This window comes from Hemicordylus capensis, chromosome 2 (assembly GCF_027244095.1).
Source record: "Hemicordylus capensis ecotype Gifberg chromosome 2, rHemCap1.1.pri, whole genome shotgun sequence".
NCBI classification, from domain to species: Eukaryota; Metazoa; Chordata; class Lepidosauria; order Squamata; family Cordylidae; genus Hemicordylus; species Hemicordylus capensis.
Genome location: NC_069658.1, coordinates 245,454,221 through 245,471,983, shown reverse-complemented (window position 1 = coordinate 245,471,983; position 17,763 = coordinate 245,454,221). Strand labels below are relative to the sequence as shown.

The following is a 17,763-nucleotide window of genomic DNA, read 5'->3' as shown; positions in this document are numbered from 1 at the left end:
AAATGGGTAATTCACAGAAAGCAATTGATGGCCAGCAGGTGGCACTGTGAAAATCATGCAAGGTCCCTGCTGGCCTTCTGAACAGCCTGCGAGCTCTTGCTGGGAAAGAAGACACTGGAAGAGTGTGTGGAGGGTGAGTAAGCTGTTATTTCCTACTTGTGCGCAAGCTCTTCACATCACACAGGTTTTTTGTGTGACACCATCTGGAAGGACCCATAATAGTGAGTATCTTTTGAGAGAATCCCCTTTTCTTCTGTAGTCCAGAGAATTTGTTCGTTCTTTCCTTCAGGAGCTAAAAGATGGATGAGCCTAAATGAAGGGGAGAAATATATGTCAGAAGATTCAGGGGGAATGCTGCCGCATGGGACCTCAGTGTGGAGAGCAGGGGAGAGCATTCCCCAGTTTTGTGAGCAGGAAACCGCGTCAAGGAGTCAACAGAAAATCCACCCAGGGCAGGAAATAGATCTCTCTCTCCCATTTGGAGGAACCTTCCAAGACCTCAAGGAAGATGTACTCCAGCGAAGAATCCACCCCGGTAAGAGACCAAATATCTGCAGTGCCTATAGGAAAAGATTTGGTCAAAGCTCAAGCCTCATTAAGCACGAAAGCATCCATGGGGGAGAAAAGCCATTTAAATGCTCGGACTGTGGCAAAAGATTCAGTCAGAAATTCCACCTTCTTGGCCACCGAAAAAGATGCGAAAACGAGAGACCTCACAAATGCCCGACATGTGGGAAAAGATTCTCTCGCAGCTCGTACCTGAACACGCACCAGAGAATCCACACCGGTGAGAGACCGTATGAGTGCTTGCGCTGCGGGAAGAGCTTTAGCCAGAAAGCAAACCTCAACACACACCGTCGCATCCACACAGGAGAAAAGCCGCACGAGTGCTCCATCTGTGGGAAAAGATTCTCTCGCAACACATGCCTTAATAGACACCAGAGAATCCACACGGCACGTTAACTAGATGGATGCTTGGACTGCGGGGAGATGTAGTGGGAGATCAGTATTGCCCATGACTCACTGCTCACTTGGGATATGCATCAGTCAGAAATGTCACCGTTTTAGACATTGTAGAATGCAGGAGTATTCAGTTTCCTATATTCTGACTAATTGCTAACATAATAAAGAATGTTCTGCATTTCTTTTGGGACTATTTTTCTTTTCTTTAGAATTGTTTTTTGGCAGGAATTGTGATGTTCTTAATGGTAACTTTGTCAAACGCTGTCTGAAAGTCTAACCACATCATAAATGCATGAAGCTGCCTTATATAGAGTCAGATCATTGGTCCATCTAGCCTAGTCCACCAGAGTTGTCAAACTTATCTGGCCACAAGGACCATTTAAGTCAAAATTGTTCACCTGACGAACCGCACTGCAAAATATATATAGACTGACATACAGAGCAAGGATAACAGAACTTCCTAACTAATTATACCAGCGTATCAGGGAAGTGGCCATTTTTGACGCCCTCTTCTTCCCCAGGAAACCCTCTATGCCAGCCCGAAATAAGTCCCTGAGGGTTGCAAAGCCTTTGGAGACATATTTTTGTGGTGGCACAAAGGGCTTGCTGGGGAACGGAAGGGTGTCAAAAATTGCCCTTTCCTCACTGCACTGGTGAAGTTAGTTGGGAAGTCCTGTGAGGCCACTCTTCAGCTGCCCTCGTGAATCCTTGCACTGTATTCATATATATTTTCTAAAATCTGCATAACTGTTTCCTCTTTCCAACACTTTCTTGCCCTTCTACTGCCCCTCTGTGATTTCCTCTTTCCTCACACCCTGGGCCAAAGCCCGCAGACACTGCCCCTCTCCTCTCTTCCCTTGCTGGCCTCCCCCTCTGGGGGTGTGAACATCGGAAGCTGCCTTATGCCACCAGATCAGACCACAGGTCCATCTAGCTCATTACTGTCCACACTGACTGACAGCCACTCTCCCAACTTCAGGCAGGAGTCTTTCTCAGCCCTTTCTGGAGATGCTAGGAAGTGAATCTGGGACCTTCTGCATGCAGAGCAGATGCTCTTCTGCTGAGCTTCCACCCCATCCCCTCAGGGGAATGAATAATTTAGCACAGAAAGTGCTCACCTGTAGATACCTGTCCAAATGCAAACCAGAGTGGACCCTGCTTCGCAAAGGGGGCAATTCATGCTCACGACCACAAGACCAGCTCACCACCCCTATCTGCTCGCCCATCTGTCATGACTGCTCTTGCTTGTAACAGTGTGCATCCGGCTGCTTTACCTCGGCAGGGTGTGTCTGTCCGCTATTGCCAGTCGTTTCCTTGCCTGTCTCTCTGCCCTGCATCTCCCTAGTGCTGCACTTCTCCACTTGGTCCCCTCCATCCAAGCAACCTGCAAGAGCTTCAAGGAAAGGGAACCCAGAAGTGCCGTGCTGGGAACCTGAGCTGCAGCAAGCCAAGGAGGGACCGGCAAGTGAGAGAGTGGTGGCAACAGGCGTGCACTCGGCTGCTGGGTGCACGCTGCCAGAAGCAACCCTTCTGTGAGTCGAGGGGAGGAGGGCCCCTCAGCAAGCAGATCACTGGTAGGGATGTGCACGAACCGGTCCGGAAGCCATTATAGAGGCCTCCGAACTGGTTCGAACGTGGCCCGGTCTGGCGCCATGGGGGGTGGTTCTTTAACGGTGGGGGGGGGTTGCACTTACCCCTCCCACCGCTTCCCCCCTGCCGGCGCTCGGTTTTTGGAAATGTTTTGAGGGCAGCAGCATTCCTCCCTGCCGCCCCTGCCCCCTTTGTTGACCGGAAGTAGCGATCGTGCGTGTGCCCGCCGTGCATGTTGCATGCGCACATTGCATGCAACGTTCGATGTGCGTGGCAGGCGCGTGCGTGGTGGCGGCGGGCGCACGCGCAACCGCTACTTCCAGTATTTCTGGCGAACTAATAATCTGTTTGGAACGTTTGAAGCTGCCTTATCCCGCATCTGAACATTGGTCCATCTTGCCCAGTGCTGTTTCCTCTGACCGGCAGTGGCTTTCTGAGGCATCAGAAAGAGGTCTTTCCCCATCTCTGCTACTACAGATCTTTTTTTGGAGACACCGAGGACTGAACCTGCTGTTCTTGTGCATGCAAACTGTATGCTCTGCCATGGGCTATCAGCGTGGAATAGGGCACTGAACCCAGGAGCAACTCTTGGGTTATCCAGAAAGTGCATGGCTCTCATACCACACAAGGCAATGCGGGCGGTTGGCCCATGCCGCTGCATTGGTGGAATCATGGTTAATGGTGCTGCGCAACCATGTGCTCTCTCACTCTAGCATAAAGCTGTGGGAATGGGATGCCCGTTATTTCCAATGGGTGAAACAGCACTTGTGGAACTTTACACCAGAGACGAACAGCACTGTTGCACAGCACAGTGTAGTCACACATATGTGTAGAGAGGAGAGCTGGTCTTGTGGCAGCAAGCATGACTTGTCCCCATAGCTAAGCAGGGTCTGCCCTGGTTGCATATGAAAGGGAGACTAGAAGTGTGAGCACTGTAAAGATATTCCCTCCAGGGGATGGAGCCACAATGGGAAGAACAGCTAGGTTCAAGTTCCCTCCCTGGCAGCATCTCCAAGAAAGGGCTGAGAGAGAGTCCTGCCTACAACCTTGGAGAAGTTGCTGCCAGTCTGTGAAGACAATACTGAGCTAGATAGACCAATGGTCTGACTCAGTATATGGCAGCTTCCTATGTTCCTATGTGGCGGTGCCCCAACCGCCCATGTTGCCTTGCATGGTAAAATGTGAGCCACTTTTACTAAAAGCTGGCATTAGGTCCAAATAAAGTGTTTGACCCCATATGACAGTCTATCTGGCTCATTCTCCAACTGCAGAGGCATTGATTCTAGGTGGTTTCAGACTGCCAGCACAGCCTCACAAGGCCCTCATCCAGGGGGGCTCAGAGACATTTTGCTGCTAGCGGCAAAGGAGAATCTCTCTCTCTCTCTCTCCCTCTCATTTATTTATTTAACAAATCTTTATACCGCCCCAAACTGATGTCTCTTCACACACACACACACACACACCCCTACCTGTGGGCATAATATTTTCAGGCTATGCTGCCAAGGCAGCAGCAGCAGCAGCATTCAAGCAAGGCGGTAGCAGGGGCGTTCCTAACTCACACAGGGGAGGTGGGGAGAAAAGGTGTGCCCCAGTGGGGCAAGGAGGGGGAAATGAACAATATGCGGCAGTGGGGTGAGGGAGGGAAGGAGCAGCAGGCAGCAGAGTGGCCCGTAAATTAAGTGTGAAGACTTTTTTGGGGGAAACAAAACTACCTGTTTTACAGATAGGAAACACGGATGTTAGGTGTTTCTAATCCAATGAATGCATGGCAGAGAATACTCAAAACCCAGGCAAAGCAGAATAGGCACATAATCCCCAACCAGTTACCTGTCAGGATCCAGGGACGTAGCAAAGTTGCAATGGGCCCTGGGCCCCCCGCCTTCTTCTTCCCCCACCCTATGTCTTTATATGCTTTTCAACAAAAGTTCCCAAAGCGGTTTACAATTAACTAACTAACTAACTAACTAACTAATTAATTAATTAATGGCTCCCTGTCCCCAAAGGGCTCACAATCTAAAAAGGGCTTGTGTCTTTGCAACAGAAGAACTATATGGAAATTATCTGGTGAAAAAACAAAGCATCCTTGGCATTCCCTTTCTCTCGCTCCTTTGCAAATAATATCACACACTCCTCCCTCTGATCAGGAGCCAGCAGAGCAGCTTCAGGGGTGCAGCTGGGCAATTTCAGACCTTAGATCTAGTGGCCTTACGGCCCACCCTCTGCTTGGCAGTAATGTGCATGACTTCAAATGACGTTTGATAATTATTCTGCAAGTTACTCATAAGCAGTCTTATTGAAATTAATGGGACAAAATTACTTGTTCTATTAACTTTAGTGGGAGTACTCATGAGTAATTTAGTCTGGATGTAAACCAGTATCTGAAGTAGCCCGTCTTCTCTTAACCATAACATTGGAGAGAGAGAGAGAGAGAGAGAGAGAGTGTGTGTGTGTGTGTGTGTGTGTAGACACACACATAAAATCTCTATGGAGTGCCTGAGCTGAAGGTTTGTGACAGGAGGGGTAATGTGAAGGTAAAGTGTGCCGTCGAATCGGTTTCAACTCCTGGCGCCCACAGTACCCTGTGGTTGTCTTTGGAAGGAATACAGGAGGTAGCAAGCATTAATTGTCCGCTTTGCTAAGCAGGGTCCACTCTGGTTTGCATTTGAATGGGAGACTACATGTGTGAGCACAGTAAGATATTCCCCTCAAGGGATGGGGCCGCTCTGGGAAGAGCACCTGCCTGCTTGCAGGCAGAAGCTTCCAAGTTCCCTCCCTGGCAGCATCTCCAAGATAGGGCTGAGAGAGATTCCTGCCTGCAACCTTGGAGAAGCCGCTGCCAGTCTGTGTAGGCAATATTGAGCTAGATGGGCCAATGGACTGACTCAGTATATGGCAACTTCCTATGTTCCTATGTTCCCTTCTCTTCCAGATAAATACACGTTATATACGGCAACATGTAGCACACCAGTCTACCGCTGCCTGAATTATTCCTGCACACATGCATAAACAATCACACTCTCCGTACATCCATGATTCCATCTATGCATACAGAGGTGCACCTAGGTAATTTTGGAGCCTGGACCTCATGGCCAACTAGGCGCCACTGGGTAAGGTCTATCTGGGTAAGGTCTCTCTAGACCTGGGTAAGGTCTATCCCACAAGCAGAGGTCTATCTAGACCATGATTGCAGTGCTTCAGCCTTCCAGCTGTTGTTGGACTACAACTCCCATCATCCCTGACTATTAGCCACTGTGGCTGCAGATAATGGGAGATGTAGTCCAACAGCTGGAGGGCTGAAGATGTGCAGCCTTGATCCAGAATTTAATTTATGGCAACTTCAACACAAATATTGACGGGAGATTTTATGGGGTGTCTGCATGACATGTTGCACAGTTTCTTAGCACCATTGCTGACAATCCATGAAAAACCCATATCTTTCCATACTACTTTAAAAGTACAATTGAAAAGACATGGGTTTTTCGTGGATTGTCAGCAGATAGGAATATAGGATGCTGCTGTCTACTGAGTCGAACCATTGCTCCATCTAGCTCAGTATCTACTCTGCAGCGGCTTCTTCAGGGTTTCAGGCAGGAATTTTTCTCAGCCCTGCCTGGGAATGGCAAGGGTGGAACTTCAGACTTTCTACATGCTAAGCAGATGCCCTATTCCTGAGCTACAGCCCCACCACCCACTGACACTTGTGTGGCATCCTCCCGCATCATCTGGGGATCTCATTATATCTCTTATTAACATTTGCACTAGAGCTGGAATGAATTACCAGCTGGAAAGACCCCAGGAGATGAAGGCATGGCTCTTCTCCTACTGTTGCTTCCCTGCAACTGGTTTTCAGAGGTGTCCTTCAGGTTGCAAACATGATTTAGGAAAGAGATTGGACGAATAGGACTAGAGAACAAGCGTGAGTGAGTGAGTGAGAGTGCCTGTGGCTGAATGAGTAGATGGACACAAGGTGCATGGTAGCCATGACATAAAGGAGAGAGGGAAGAACAGGAGACGGCAGGGTAACAAAGGATGATTGTGGGCACATAGTGACCGGCATACAGTGCAGTGTTTCGCATGTGTTGTAACAGAACATATGCACTGTTGCACAAGAGCGTTCTTGCGCAAGCACAAAGAAGTTGTGCAAATGCAGCTTGTGACTGTGCAGCTATTTTATAGCTGCTTCTATCACAAACTAATCTCATATAGAGTTAACTAAGAATTCATTCAGAAACAACTCCATTTTCTCCTCCTCCTTCTCCCCTTCCCTTTCCCTTTCTGATTCCACAAGGTGCTTTTATCCCTGGACTTCCATCCTGACCAAAGCCCAGGGCCTCCACACACCCTAGGGGTCCCCAGATCCGCTTTAGTCTGTCCCGGGTAGTGTGGTGGTGTGTGGACCTCTGCTTGGGAGACTGGGAGGTGCGGGCGGGGAGTGGGGAAAGAAATATGTGGGAGGGGAATATGTTAAGTTGCGTGCTGAAATGTTTCTGCTGATGCATATTTGCATAAATATGCCTGTTTTATATTCTTATGAGTTTAGTTGCTGTTTGTACCCTCAAGAGCCAATATGTTAAAAATACTGTCTGTGTGTGTGTGTGTGTGTAGGGGGATGATGCTTAACTTGCAGTGGAGTGGGGGGAAGGCTCCAAAGGCCTTTAGGTCCAGGTTCCAAAATTACCTAGGTGCACCTCTCTCTACCTTCTGTACTCTCTACAGCAGGGGTCCCCAACCCCTGGGCCATGGACCGGTCTGCGGCGCAAACACGTCTGTGGCGTGTTTTTTAGTGGGCCGCAGCCAGGCGCGGAGCCAGCCGAGCGGCGGCCTGCGTCCAGCCCCGCTCGGCGGCCTCCTCGCCGTGTGCGTTACGTCATGCACTTGGAGCGTGGCTCAGGCTCCATAGGAGCTCAGAGCCAACTCCCCACTCCCATGCCGCCCGGGCGAACTCTTTGCCGGATCTTTCAGGCAGCTCCGACTGCCCAATAAAACGTATTTCCCTTCCTCTCCCTCTCTGGAGGGAGAGGAAAGGGAAGACGTCCTGTTAGGCAGCGGACCCTGCCTGAAATGAAGAGCTGAGAGACCATCCCGGCTCTCTGCAGCCCAGGCCACGCCCCCTCACACATGACAAGGCACATGACAAGGGGGCGTGGCCTGGGCTGCGGAGAGACGGAATGAGCTCTCAGGTCGTTCACCAAACCCGCGCCCCACCCCACCCCGCCCCGGGTCCTGGGAAAAATTCTCTTCCATGAAACCGGTCCCTGTTGCCAAAAAGGTTGGGGACCGCTGCTGTACAGGATCCCCACTGGGACAAACTTCTAAACAACAAAACTTGAAAGATACTGGATAGGATACAACAGCGGCCTTTGGAAATAATATACCTGAGGTAAAAGACAACATAACGCACCCCGCTCCTTCCCAGGCACCTATCTGCAGGTGGATGTTCAGCATTCTCAGGCCATGCTGCTGGGGCAGCAGCAACAGCACAAGAACACTCTCAGATTATACCACCAAGCCAGAGAGCAGCAACCTGGGCGTTTTGTGCTTTGGGGTAAAGGGAAAGGAAAAGTGTGCCATCGAGTCGATGTCGACTCCTGGCGCCCACAGAGCCCTGTGGTTGCCTTTGGTAGAATACAGGAGGGGTTTGCCATTGCCTCCTCCCGCGCAGTATGAGATGAGGCCTTTCAGCATCTTCCTATATGGCTGCTGTGCGATGTAGGTGTCTCTCATAGTCTTGGAAACATACCAGTGGGGATTCGAACTGGCAGCCTCTGGCTTGCTAGTCAAGTCATTTCCCTGCTGCGCCATGGAGGGAGAGAAAAGAAAAGAAAAGGACCAGCAGGGTGAGAGAGGGGGAACCGAACAGCATGGCCCAGCGGGGTGAGAAAGGGCAGTGCCAGCCGGTGGCAAGGAGGCTCATGGGCGGAGGGACTTCACTTGTCCTTACTGTGCCCCTCCTCACGCTTGTGCCTGAAGCAACTGGCTCACCTTGCCTCATGGAAAGGCCGCCCTTGATGCCACCTCGCATTGTCTTTGAATCCCTGCCTCATCAAAGCCGAAAGCGTGATGGCCGGTGTTGCCGTGATTGTGAGAGACAGTCCATCCAGTCTCGCAATCACGGAAGCGCCTGCTGTCATGCTTCGGGCTCAGGGGCGTAACTACCATTAGGCAAGGGGAGGCAGTCGTCTTGGGGCCCCACTGCCTCAAGGGGCCCCCCAGAGGCACATCACATGACTCCCCACCCACCCATGTTGCACCCCCTATGAATTATGTTGAGTCTCTTGGAGAACGGCAGGAGCAGAGAGTAAAAAAACTAGATTAAATGTGAACTAGATATTCACCATATTCATAATGGGGATGTGAGTGTGAGTGCACGATATATTGTGAAGTGTGTTTGTGTGTGTATATCAGCGAGGGGCCCATTTTAGAATCTTGTCTCTGGGCCCCCTCCAACCTTGCTACGCCCCTGTTCGGGCTCTTCCCTCTTCAGACAATCCCCGCTGTAAGTGTGAGTGGCAGGGCATGCTCCTGCTTGACACGGTGGGGGCGGGATGACCCTTCGCCATCCTGTACATGGCTACAGCGAGGTTCTTTTATAAAGTGTGAATGAGGCTCCTGCCTTATCAAAATTCATATCAAGGAAGCTGTCACCAAGGGAAAAAAACCAGTCACTAAAAGCAAGAAAACATAAACAAACTCACAGCAAAACACAGCCAGCATAATTCTGCAGGCCTCATCTTTTCCTGAGAATTAGCCAAACCCTGAGCGTGACTGAGCTGAAAAGCTATTCTTCGCCTGGCTGTTTTTCACACAGCAGGCTTTACTGTAAGTTCGAAGTTGCCCACAAAAAATGACGCAAGAAGTGGATATTTTACCCCAGATATAAATCGGGCTACACTCTAATGCGCAATGAAAAACCTGAATCGTGTGTGAAGTGCTCCCCGACAGCTCGCAGGGACTTCAGGATAAATCTGGCTGACATGTGAACGCACACCCTCATTCCAGAGGAGGTGTGAGCTAAAAGCCTCGTGTGGAAAACTCCCTGTTTTTCCTTGCCTCCATCTTCCTCCATCTCCCTGTGTTGAATTTTAGATTTTAATTTCTTCAAGGCAGGTACTTGACCTCTTGTACTATGCAAAGCACTATACACCACGGCCCCAAAGTCCCTCTCCTGGTCAGATCCCATCAGTGTATATGTGCAGTTGGTGTTTTTTTGCCCCAATATGCATCACTTTACATCTGCTTGCATTTAACCTCATTTGCCATTTTGTTGCCCAGCCCCCCAGTTTGGAGAGATCTTTTTGCAGCTCCTCACAATCTGTTGTGGATTTCACTGCCCTAAATAGTTTTGTGTCATCTGCAAGTTTGGCCACTTCACTGGTCACCTCAACTTCTAGATCATTTATGAACAAGTTAGAGCACTGGTCCCAGTACCGATCCCTGGGGGACCCACTTCCTACCTACCTCCATTGTAAAAACTGTCCATTTATTCCTACCTTCTGTTTCCTGTCCTTCAACTAGTCATCGATCCATACATGAACCATACATGAACCTGTCCCCTTATCCCATGACTGTTAAGTTGATTCAAGAGCCTTGGAGAACTTTGTCAAAAGCTTTTTGGAAGTCCAAGTATACTATGTCACCTTTATCCTCAAGCCTGTTGACACTCCCAAAGAACTCCAAAAGGTTAGTGAGGCAAGATTTGCCCTTGCAGAAGCCATGCTGGTTCTCCTTCAGCAAGGCCTTTTCTACTATATGTTTAACAATTTTGTCCTTAAGTATGCTTTCCATTAATTTACCCAGCACCGGTTAAGCTGACTGGCCTGTAATTTCCTGGATCCCCCCTAGATCCCTTTTTGAAAACCAGAGTCACATCGGCTACTTTCCAGTCCTCTGGTACAGAGCTTGATTGAAGGAATAAGTTACATATTTTTGCTAGGAGATCAGCAATTTCCCATTTGAGTTCCTTCAGAACTCTTGGGTGGATGGCATAGTGTATGCGGTGGCATGGAAATGTAATAAATAAATACTATGCCCAAGAGCTTAACAGTATAATATGGAGCTAGCTGGAACAAGGATCTGACTCAGCACAGTATAAGGCAGTCTCATTAGTTCAATAGGATCAACCACAGCTCAGAAGGAGAACCCTGCTTTGCACGCAGAAAGTCTCGTTCAATCTTTGGCATTTCCAGATAAGAGGATCACAGGAGCTGAGAAAAGAATCAGAATGCTGATTCTTTTATTTATTTATTTTCTTTTTGTTCCAACAGGCTTTTGGCAGACAAGTGGGAATGGAGTGAGAAGCAATTGCCAGGAAACATCCAATAAGGGGGAACCCTGTGGGATGCCTCCGGGAGGAGTGAGAGAGAACTTTTCAGAAGATGTGGAACTGGAGAAGACCTCCGAAAACCATAGCTGGCCAAAGAGAGAGCAGAGAAATGAACCCAAGAACAGTGCAGGCAAATTTGATTCTTCTGGAACAGACAAGAAAACCCTTGATGAAGCTGCCCTTCCGCCTCTCTCCATAATTGGCAAACCCTTGAAATGGAGTGTGGGCCTTTTTAAACAGGGAAAAAACAGTGACGGGGAGATGACATATCAATGCACCGAGTGTGGCGAAAATTTCAGTCAGAAGAAACATCTGGTTGTGCATCGGAGAACCCACACGGGGAATGTCCTCTACGACTGCTCGGCCTGTGAGAAAAGCTTCGTTTGGATGTCGGACCTGACTCGACATCAGAGAATCCATACTGGGGAGAAGCCATACATGTGTTCACTGTGCGGCAATGGGTACAGCTCACGCTCCAGCCTCATTCATCACAGCAGAATCCATGCAGGAGAGAAGCCGTTTCAGTGCCCGGATTGCGGGAAAGGATTTGTTTGCAAGTCGCACCTTACTAGACATCAGAGAGTCCACCTTGATCGGAAATCGTACGCCTGTTCCGAATGTGGCAAAAGCTTCTGCCAGATCTCGCTTCTTATGCTCCACAAGCGAATTCATCACACCAAAGAAAATCCTGCAGAGATCAGACTTTCAGCTTGAATCGCTCTTTTGTATTCTTAACTGTTTGCACGCTTCTTTGGGCGGCTTCTCATGACTGCCGGCAAGACAGTAAATTGGGAACATGTAGGTAAAATATCAGGAAGCGAGAGCATGCACTCTCAATGGGTGTGTCATGTTGAAGTTGCCACATTACATTACTGGCATTTTACCAACTCGGTCAAGCCAACATCAATTCCTGGTTACAGAAGTCAGCGTGAAGTTGGTGAAGTGCTGGTAGTTCTGAAAAACGGGCTTAGGTGGCTTCACATGACAAGCCATTTGACAGCATGTGCTCCTGGTTCTCAATAATTTACCTCCCTGTTCCTGACGTACTGCCTTGCTGGTGATCATGAGATGCCACCCTTCTCCCTTCTTCTCTGTAAGAAGGAAGAACCTCTGTAGGACATTGTGTGCTGTGATTTGACGTGTAGATCCTTTAGGCCATCCTTGAAATTTGCACCGTCTGCTTCTAAGGACAGGGACCTGTCTTTCCATGCTACTTTAAGAAGCTCTGTCAACTACTGTATACATTGATAGTGTTGTAAAAATCCGAACTGGGCTGTGGATCTTAAGAAATTCACTGCATCTATTCACTGCATCTTCAGTCAAACCTTTGTTTGCTCTGATAACATGTTCCTCCTGATTGATTGTCGTAATCAAGTCCATCCAAGCTTGTAGTCTAGCCCAATGGTTCCAAAGCTTGGTTCTCCAGAAGATGTTGAACTGTAAGTCTCATCCTCCCTAGCCGCAATGGCCACCATTGTGTCTGGGGATGATGGGAGTTGTAGTCCATCATCTGTGGATCCCAAGTTGGGAACCTCTGATCTAGCCCAACATCTTGTTTGGATAGAGGACAGCCAGATGAGTCTGAAAAACCTACAAAGACAATGTGAAGGAAACAGCCTTCACTTGTTATTTGCCACCCAACAACTGTTTTTCACAGGTACACTGCTTCTGAACATGGAGGTTCCATAAAGCCATCCTGTCTCACTGCCAGTGATCACTATCTCCTCCTCCTCCTCCCTGAATTTGTTTAACTCCCTGCCTATCAATCCACTAGGTGACCTGGAAATTCTATGATCATTAGAGAGGGAGAAAACATTAGCTCTATGTACTTTCTACACAGCATGCATGAATTTATAAACCTCTAGGATATTCCCCCTTCATAACTTTTTTCCTAAACTAAAAAGCTCCAAATACTTTAGGCTTTCCTTGTATGCCCTTTTCAGTCATTTCATTGTAGGGGTGTCTGTCCCCGCAGTCATTTTAAATGTGAACCTGAGTATAGTCCCCCTCAGATGCAGAATACAGATAGAAGTGCATTACCGTACATAAGTCAAACATGTGTGCTGTATATCACTGTATGTGCATACAGATCTGTACATAGCCCTATTCAGACAGTGGGCCAGTTCAAACAATACATTCTACACAATGACGCTATTCACATGTGAACCACCGGGATTGCGCCTGATCCTGGCAGCACCATGACATCCTGATTCCCACCCACCCACCCATGAAACCTCCCTTGAAAATGGGGTTAGGAGAGCAAGCCTAACCCTAACCCTTAGCAAGCCCAGGCAGGCCTCTCCCATGCAGACCTTTAAGGAGTCTTGGGTACTTGCATATGGCCATTTATGCCACCCCAAACACGGATTGTTGGGAATAATTTTTGTAATGTGTCCAGATGCCAGTCTCTCTATCCCCGGGTATGCCATGGGGGATTTGCCCTAACTCCAAAGGAACATTAGTTTCTTTTCAGAACATTAGTTTCTTTTTTTAATGGATTGAAAGCGTTAGGGGGGAAATTGTGCCCTGAGCAAATGTGTCGATGGCCCATTGGACAATGCTGAGGGGGAAGGGTTGTCTGTCTGCTATAGACTGGCATGGTTACTTTTTTGGAAACAGTTACCATCTGAAGCTCTATTCAGACATGGAGGCTATTCTCACGCTCGGCCAAAAGCGGGATAAGGGAGCCTAGCCCGCTTTTGGCTGATTGTGTACTGCAACGAGAGCCACACAGCTCCCGGCAGCAAACCTCCCAAAGTACCCACCCCTTAGACAAGGTTAGCGGAGCGAGTGCTGTGGTGCATGGTGACACATAAGTAGACCCCCCCAGTCGGGAGGCTGCAAGGAGCCTCCCGGGCTCGGAGGTCTCTCCAGGGTGTCCCGTGCGCTTGTGTGGGGCATCCTGGAACTTTTGGGGGGGGCCCGCGTGGCCCCCGATCCCCGCAGCCCCCTCCAGCTCCGTGACGGAACCGGCAGTCGTGTGGGTGGCCGATCCGGCTGCCCAGGGCTGCAATAGTGATCGTTTGCAGGGAGAGCGGCCTAAGCCCACTCTTCCCGCAGACCCAGAAGCAGCTATTCTCACTGATCATGAGAAGAGCTTCATGATGTCGTATGAGTGCACATATATCTGTACCTTCCAACACATTCTTGTGCGAATGACTGTACCTGGGTTCACTTTAAAAGTGAACCTGGGGATAGGCCCCTTCAAGTGTAGGCAGGGTACAATTAGGAAGGGCACTGCTGTATGTACGGTCGACATAACAGTGTGGATAACTGGGCCTGTGTACAGACCTGCTTCTGTGTACACGCTACACTCCTTGTACAAGTGTTGAACAGAACGTGTGAATAGGGTCGCTTGGGAGTTAAAGTTACTGAGCTCTGAATCCTAGCGAGGCCATGAATGCTGAGACGATGGACTACGTAGAGCAGGGAGGGAAAGAAGAGGGATCTTCCGAGCCCTACTTCCCCATTAGAGATGTTGAAAAGAAGTATATAAGTGTTCGTAGTAGTGTCGATGTGTGGTACTCTGTAAAAGGGGGATGCATTCTGTACATGCTCAGAGGCAACTCTCTGCCTTATTCACTGCACATGTGCTAGGGATAAAACTCTAATACTGCAAATAGGTGCTTGGGCTGTCCAGTTTGAACACTGGATGTGAGAGAATTACAAGAGGAAGAATAGGTTAAAATTCCCCCCAGGCCCTTAAAGGTACAGGCACTGGGTTTTTTGTACTGGGTAGTTGTTTATTGCTGGATTCCTCCATCACTTATATACTGCTCAGCATAACAGTGGATAGGAGCCAGACTAAGTACCATTGAAATCAAGGGTAACAAATTAGTCATGACTAACTTACAGTAAGTCCCATTTGTCTCAATGGGATTTAGGCATGACTAATGTAAGGCTGGATTTTACCCATTGCATTTTGTGGCTTTTAAATAAAGACAGCAATGTGAGATGCTTTAAAATGATAACATTGGGGATTCACCAGTGTTTAAAATGCAGGTTGCAGGCTTTCAAATTACACAGAATTCTTTGTCAGGCTTAGATACCTTTTTTTAAAAAAAAAAATTTTAAGGAAAGTAATTGCCATTTCTCAGCACAGGCAGAAGCCCGGCTTACTCTTCAGGTTTTTCTCCCAGTGTTTAAAGCAGAAAGCAAGAAGGAAGTACCTGCAGGCAGAAATAATCTGATGAAGGCAAGCCAGGGTTTCAGGTTACACAACGAACTTTCTGGGGTAGAGAGAAAATCTGTTACTGTGTAAATATAGGAATGAAGCAATATTTCTGTGTTTGGAACTTCTATCAAGGATGTTGTAGCCGGGGAGAGGACTAGAAGACCCCCAAGGTCCATTCTAGCTTTCAAATCCAATTATTCTAAGGCTGACATCCAGACTAACAAAGTGCTTGAGCAAATGTGTTACAGGTGTGTGTGGGGGGGGGGGGAGGCGTGGTTTTCAGCCTTTTTAAAACTAGTGTACTCCTGTTTGAATCCTCTAGCTCAGGTAGCCCATAGAGATATTTTGTGTGTGTGTGTGTGTGTACACACACACACACACACACACACGCTACAGTTATGAGTTATAGTTATTACAGTCACTGGCTTACATCCAGACTAAATTACTCATGAATATTTATTTATTTATTTATTTATTCATTCAACTTTTATACCACCCTTCCAAAATTGGCTCAGGTTGGTTTACAAATAAAACAAAGACAATTAAAATCAATCAACAATTAAAAATATAAAATACCATAAAACAGGGGTTTTAAACTGTTTTATTGTTTAACTAAAAACCCTTGAAGGCCAGGCCAAACAGATAGGTCTTAAGGGCTCTCCTAAAAACCAATAATGAGTTCAAATTACGGATTTCTGCAGGTAGCACATTCCACAGCCCAGGAGCAGCTACAGAGAACGCCCGCCTCTGATTCACCACCAGACATACCGGTGGTAACTGGGGACGGACCTCCTCAGTTGACCTTAATGTGCGGTGTGGATCATGCAGAAGAAGGCGCTCTCTAAGGTAACCTGGGCCTAAGCCATTCAGAGCTTTAAAGGAAATAACCAGCACTTTGTATTTTGCCCAGAAACATTTTGGCAGCCAGTGCAACTGTTTCAAACGGGCATAATATGGTCTCTCCGAGTTGTTCTGGAGACCAGTCTGGCTGCCACGTTTTGAACTAACTGAAGTTTCTGAACTATGTACAAAGATGACCCCATGTAGGGTGCATTGCAGTAGTCAAGCCTGGAGATTACCAGCTGGTGCACCACTGTTTTGAGGTCATCCTCTTCAAGGAATAGATGCAGCTGTCAAATCAGCCGAAGCTAATAGAAAGCACTCCTGGCCATGGCCTCCACCTGAGATACCAGGGTGAGGCCTGTGTCCAGTAGTACTCCCAAGCTGCATGCCTGCTCCGTCCAGGAGAGTGTTGTAACCCTATCCAGCACAGGGAGATCTAACTCACCCCTCAGATTCTGAGCCCCTACAATGAGCACCTCCGTCTTGCTTGGATTTAGCTTCAATCTGTTATCCCTCATCCAGCCCATTATTGCCTGTAGGCAGGCATTTAGGGAATGAACACCATTTCCTGATGATACAGATGAAAAGGAGAATTAGATTTGGGTGTCATCAGCATACTGATAACACCCAGCACCAAACCTCCTGATGACCTCATCCAGAGGTTTCATGTAGATATTAAAAAGCATTGGTGACAGAATGGAGCCCTGGGGGACTCCATATAACAGCTCCTGCTTTGAGGAGCAACTGTCACCAAGCTCCACCATCTAGAATCTACCTGAGAGATAGGAGCGGAACCACTGCAAAGCAGTGCCTCCTATCCCCAACTCCCTCAGGCGACCCAGAAGGATACCATGGTCGATGGTATCGAACGCCGCTGAGAGACCCAAGAGAACCAACAGAGTCACACTCCCTCTGTCGATTCCCCGGTAAAGGTCATCCATCAGGCCAGCCAAGGCTGTCTCAACCCCATAGCCCGTTCTAAAGCCAGTTTGAAATGGGTTGAGATAATCAGTTTCCTCCAAAACCGCCTGGAGCTGGTCAGCCACCACCCTCTTGATCACCTTGCCCAACCAAGAGAGATTGGCCTATAACTATCCATCGTTGAGGGATCCATGGAAGGCTTCTTAAGAAGAGGTCTAACTATTGCCTCCTTCAAACATGGAGGCACCCTACTCTCTCTCAGTGATGCATTTATGATATTAACTAGGCCCTCTCCAACAATCTCCCTGCTAGATCGAAGCAGCCAAGTCGGGCAAGGGTCCAGAGAACAAGTGGTAGGCCATACCGCTCCAAGCAGCTTGTCCACGTCATCAGGAGTCACAGATTGAAACTGATCCAGCCCAACACTGCAAGAGGGATTGCTGGATACCTCCTCCATAGACCCTGCAGAAATAGTGGAGTCCAAGTTGGCCCGGATACAGGAGATTTTGTCTGCAAAGAACCCACCAAAAGCGTCACAGCAGAGCGCCTCTGGGAACTGGTTTGAAACAGAAGGAGCAAAAATTATACTCCTCACGACCCGGGATAGCTCTGCCAGACATGAACTTGCAGACACAACACACGCTGACCAAAATCTCTTTTTTGCCACATGCAGCGTAAGCCTTCAAATGGGTCACACGCTGCATCCTGTCAGATTTGAGCTGAGTTCTCCTCCCCTTGCGTTCTCCTCCCCTTGCGTTCAAGTCGCCTTCTCAGCTGCTTCAGCCCTCGCAACTCCTCGATATAGCAGGGGGCCATTTTTGAAGCAGGTCTGGAGGGACGCTTAGGAGCAATCGTGTCTACTGCCCTGGTGAGTTCCTTATTCCAGGTTCCCACCAGGGCATTGACAGAATCACTGGCTGCACCAGTTTCAAAACCCTCCAAGGCTTTT

General features: G+C 48.4%; 2 protein-coding genes across 3 annotated transcripts in view; both read left to right on the top strand.

Annotated features, from left to right (window-relative positions):
- Positions 1-1,146, top strand: part of LOC128343920 (uncharacterized) — a 77,021-nt gene extending 75,875 nt beyond the window's left edge. The window contains exon 17 of the mRNA XM_053293351.1: positions 290-1,146. Within this exon, the coding sequence (XP_053149326.1) occupies positions 290-963 (674 nt within the window). The 3' untranslated portion in view covers positions 964-1,146. The remainder of the gene's footprint in view (positions 1-289) is intronic.
- A 6,617-nt stretch (positions 1,147-7,763) lies between these two features.
- LOC128342700 (zinc finger protein 436-like) lies at positions 7,764-12,179 on the top strand. Of its 2 annotated transcripts, XM_053290446.1 has the most exons (3): positions 7,764-7,933; positions 10,069-10,233; positions 10,818-12,179. In XM_053290446.1, the coding sequence occupies exon 3, from the start codon at positions 10,892-10,894 to the stop codon at positions 11,588-11,590; it is 699 nt and encodes a 232-aa protein (XP_053146421.1). In that variant the 5' UTR covers positions 7,764-7,933; positions 10,069-10,233; positions 10,818-10,891; the 3' UTR covers positions 11,591-12,179. The 2 variants fall into 2 exon arrangements, with proteins under 2 accessions (XP_053146421.1, XP_053146420.1); XM_053290445.1 differs by lacking the exon at positions 10,069-10,233.
- Positions 12,180-17,763: the final 5,584 nt, after the last annotated feature.

Coding starts and splice junctions, on each gene's coding strand:
- LOC128342700 (XM_053290445.1), top strand. CDS start 10,892: ATGCCTCCGGGAGGAGTGAGAGAGAACTTTTCAGAAGATGTGGAACTG.